General features: G+C 34.4%; 1 protein-coding gene across 1 annotated transcript in view; it reads right to left on the bottom strand.

Moving 5' to 3' along the window:
• Window positions 1-1,104: 1,104 nt before the first annotated feature.
• The window catches only part of LOC137243135 (putative fatty acyl-CoA reductase CG8306), a 31,306-nt gene continuing 28,153 nt past the window's right edge, over window positions 1,105-4,257 (bottom strand). The window contains exons 7-10 of the mRNA XM_067770454.1: window positions 2,002-2,139; window positions 1,820-1,939; window positions 1,489-1,746; window positions 1,105-1,428 (exon numbers count right to left, since the gene is read on the bottom strand). Of these exons, the coding sequence (XP_067626555.1) occupies window positions 1,290-1,428; window positions 1,489-1,746; window positions 1,820-1,939; window positions 2,002-2,139 (655 nt within the window). The 3' untranslated portion in view covers window positions 1,105-1,289. The remainder of the gene's footprint in view (window positions 1,429-1,488; window positions 1,747-1,819; window positions 1,940-2,001; window positions 2,140-4,257) is intronic.

Raw genomic sequence — 4,257 nt, 5'->3', positions numbered from 1 at the left:
AAAAGATTGTGTTCAAAGTATAGGGATGTAGGTCATTTCACCATGTCCACTTTGCCATTCACCATATCAATCTCGCCATTCACCACACCCAATACATTTTTCGCGATTGATGTGTTAAGGGCCCATTACTGATACTTAGCATAGACTTGACTTGAATTGGCGTAAACTTGACAACTTAGCCACGATTATACTCCACTTAGCGCATACAATCTGGCATCATAATAAAGCATGAAATTCATTTTTAAATAAATTGTCAATTTGTATGACAAAATTTCAAAATGAAATGGAAACAAACAAATGGCATCTCAAAATGTAAACGTCACTTAGAACTTACATAGAAAATCAGAATTCAACAGACTTCTAAGTCAAGTTAAGTGTTGCCAAAGTTTTGAGTAATCAGTAACATGCAATGTTCATTTAACAGAACTGTAAGTGACAGTTCTCAAGTCAAGTCAAGTCTATGCTAAGTATGGGTAATGGGCCCTTTACTTGGCAAAACACTGACGTGGTGAGAAATCAAATCACAAAAGGGTGGGTGATTTGTGGTGAGAAATGCTTTATCGACCCATCCCTAATCCAACCAACTTTTCAACCAAATGATATACAAATACACGTGCCAAGAAATGTCAAAATTGCGTTAACTAATTTGTGAAAAATATGCAAAAAACAAGCGCAAAAGAAACATATCTTGTCACCAACACGCTCAATTGTCTCCCATTTCTGTTGGATGGCTATTCCGTTCTTATCGATTTACGGAATGAAACATCTGTAGCCGGACGTATAGATGCCACTGGTACCGATGGCTATATGAACATATATTTGACTGACGCCGTATTCATTGATCGCGATGGATTGCAATACCCTTTCGAAATGTTTATGGCGCGTCCACGAATGATACGACAAATACATTTACCAGCAAATTTGGAAGCAGAAAGTGCTATACGCGATTGGTTGGATCATGGACGAAGACCTGCGAAGCATATAACAAAACAACGTAAAGGGAAGTTTACATACAAACAAAAGCGGGCAGACCAACGCCACAAAGAAGTATTGGACGAAATTGTAAAAGCAAAGCCAGGGAGTGGACTGTAGAAGATTTGCATATTTCGTTGTATAAAAGCAAAACGACTTTATTCATAGCATGTACAAAATACACAAGTAATGTTTATAGTATAAACCAAACCTAGAAAATAAGCAGTATTAAATACATGTATAAGAATTAATTCAAATAACTAAACAACAACGTATTTGAGCTTCATTTAAAACACCTTTCAAATGATGTTAATTGCTTAAATAAGATTCATGAGGAAGTATACCACGGGTAACATGAGCGCCGCCTTGGCATTGGAGAGACCAAAAGCTACAATGAATGACTTAAAAATTCCATAGTAGAAGGACAACTGTAGTGCGACGTGCAAGGCTAGCAAGCTGAAAAATAAATGATACTTTCAAATAATTGAATTATTAAATTCTAATTATTTCTCGTACATCTTATCCTTCCTTTTAGCAGCTGCTAAATTTTTAGGTGATTCTTTGCTTAAATACTGGCGCACACCCACAATTGTGTTAAGGAAATAGTCGTCCCATTTCAGATCGCCAATATCAAAGAAAAATACTTCCCGATCGCGTGGATCCAGCTGCTTTGAAAGTGCCAATGTGTGTTTGCTATCATAATGCCATTCGGTGAAAATGAATCTTTCCAATGTATTCAATGAATTCCAGACACTCTTGTGTAGACGTATGAGACTATTAGATAAAGAAACAGTATCATAATAAAAATAAGAAAGAAGTACAAATAACTAAATGTATGCATATTTACATAGGTCTTCCTCCGGTTAGCTTAGTGATCAAATCCAAAAAGAAGCCTGGTATGAAATGAAACAGTACAGCGCCTATGCGGAATAAGAATAGGCCATTGACCATTTTTAGGTGTGGATACCTAAAAGGTATCAAATCAAGAACTTATAGTGAAAATGCATGGGTATAGTTAATAATAGTTACCAAACTGCTGAAAGTAAAGGATATTCATGTAAGTATACATTAATTTTATCAATCAACGATTCAAAACGGAATGGGTTGTAAGTGCTGGATGTCAAATGGAAGATTTGTAATTCAGCTGGCTTGCCGTCATTTTTTACTCTGTAATAAATCAAAAAAAAGATAGGTACAAGGAAAATTATAAAACAAGCTGTGTAAATTAAAAAAAGTAAGAATTTTCTAATCAAAAAGGAAAAAATAAATGTTTTAAAACTCAAAAAAACTAAAACTTTTTTATAAAACCATGATTGAATCATGTCACAAAACATGCTATTAAAAAATTGAAACAGAAATGTTTACTAATAAAATAATTTAAATAAAATTGCATATAAATCTCAAGCTTAATGGAAATGAAGATAACCCAATAAAAAAAGAGATTTAAAAAATATAAAAACCCATAGTTAAATCTTTTAAAACTTTTTCCAATTAAAAAAATTTGTGGCGAGAAATGAGGATGATGGTTTAACTTAGGGATTTAAAAACCGACTTGGGCACCGAAGGCTTAATTCTCTCCATTATTTAATCTGCCTGCACTTGCATTTACGAATATTTTCCATAATCGAAAAAATTCGGCCAAAGAATGAGAGGCTTAATAAACAAATTTGTACAACCGAATTGCTGTGAGATTTGAACCCGCGCACGCTGAAATAACGTTAGCACGACGTCTCAACCAACTCGGCCAAACACACATTTATAAAATAAGCAGCTATAACAAGCCACTATACACTGCTACAACACACACAAGTGTGTGTTCAATTTAAGTGGCATACACTTAGGCGCGCACAGATGGAATAGCGCATTAGTGATGCCAGCTTATGGGAATTTGACATATTTAAGGGCAGAAAAACGAAAAGATTTGGATTTTTAAAATAGAAAAGGATTTCATGTAACAATATTATTGAAGCATAATTGATCAGATATCAATTAAAAATAATCGGCCTTAAAAAATCTATCTATTTTATTCTGATAGAATTTCTTCGTCTAATACTAATCAAATCTTGAAAATTTTTGTTGATCGTAGTGCTTGAGAAGTTTTAGCTTAAGAGTTCTAGAAAACGTATTTTCTGTGATTTTTGCAACCCTGTAAAACAATTGTTTATTACAACTCATATTCGGTGGTTAACTTTTGTTTCGTTGAAATGAGTCGGCTCAAAGTGCTGTTTTGGATTTCCACTGACTTTCTTTACATATGCCGGTAGTCGGTTCTTTGCACCAGAGCGGCTTTTCGCGACCACGCACTGTCATTTCAGTGCAACTCCATTTAATTTGTTGCGTCTCTGCCACAAACTCTTATTAGAACGGTCACACTCATGCCAGTGTGTCACTATGTAGGGATATCTACTTTGTAAAATATACTTTTATTTTTTAAATTATTTTTATGTTATATTACTTTTAATCTTACTTCAAAATGAAAATTTTCTAATTCGTTATTTTTAAAATTTTTAAAAGTGAGAATAAATTTATTTAAATAGTATATATGTACATATGTATGCGGTTTAACACTATAGTCACGTGCAAAGTATGGTTGCCTCGCAAGGGGTTTTCTGGGCTAGATCCCAACATTCGTCGAACCCGCCACTTTTACAAAATCTTTTGTGGCAACGGTACGAGGAAAAAGAGCCTTATAAGGCCCTTAGAGAAATCCTTCAAAACGCGTCAGACCTCTGTGCCAGGAATTTCCCGGCGAACCCCGTTCTTAAAGTCAAATACCCTAAACTCACAGAAGATTAAAGCAACCTTCCAGAGATTCGCGCGTCATTCTATCTCAAATTCGAACTGGATACTGTAATGCAGAAAAGAACAGATTGTGATAGGTACTAAATATGTATGGCAACGATAAAATAAAATATAACGATTTTTTCTGAAGTGATCGCCAACTGACCCCGAGGAAATTCAGTAAGTGCGAGTTTTCATTGTAACTTGGTAATTTGACGTCTGATTTTTAAAATTGGTATGTCATTATTTTTATTTTTTTTATGTCCATTATTTTGGCCTTGAGAAGCTTCACATTTCCGTTTGATGTCCTTTTAAGCTACTGAGTCGTTTTCACATGATTAGGTCAGCTAACAAAATTTTACCTCCAAATTTAGCCTCCAAAAAATAGATATCGGCTTACGAAGTTCGAAATTCTACATTTCGAAATTTAATTTTATTTTTTTGTTAACGCGTTCAGCAAATTGAAAAAGTAAAAATGTGGGCGTGGTCTGCTCTTTTCCCTTA

This window comes from Eurosta solidaginis, chromosome 3 (assembly GCF_040869045.1).
Source record: "Eurosta solidaginis isolate ZX-2024a chromosome 3, ASM4086904v1, whole genome shotgun sequence".
NCBI classification, from domain to species: domain Eukaryota; kingdom Metazoa; phylum Arthropoda; class Insecta; order Diptera; family Tephritidae; genus Eurosta; species Eurosta solidaginis.
This window is presented reverse-complemented; position numbering and strand designations above follow the sequence as displayed.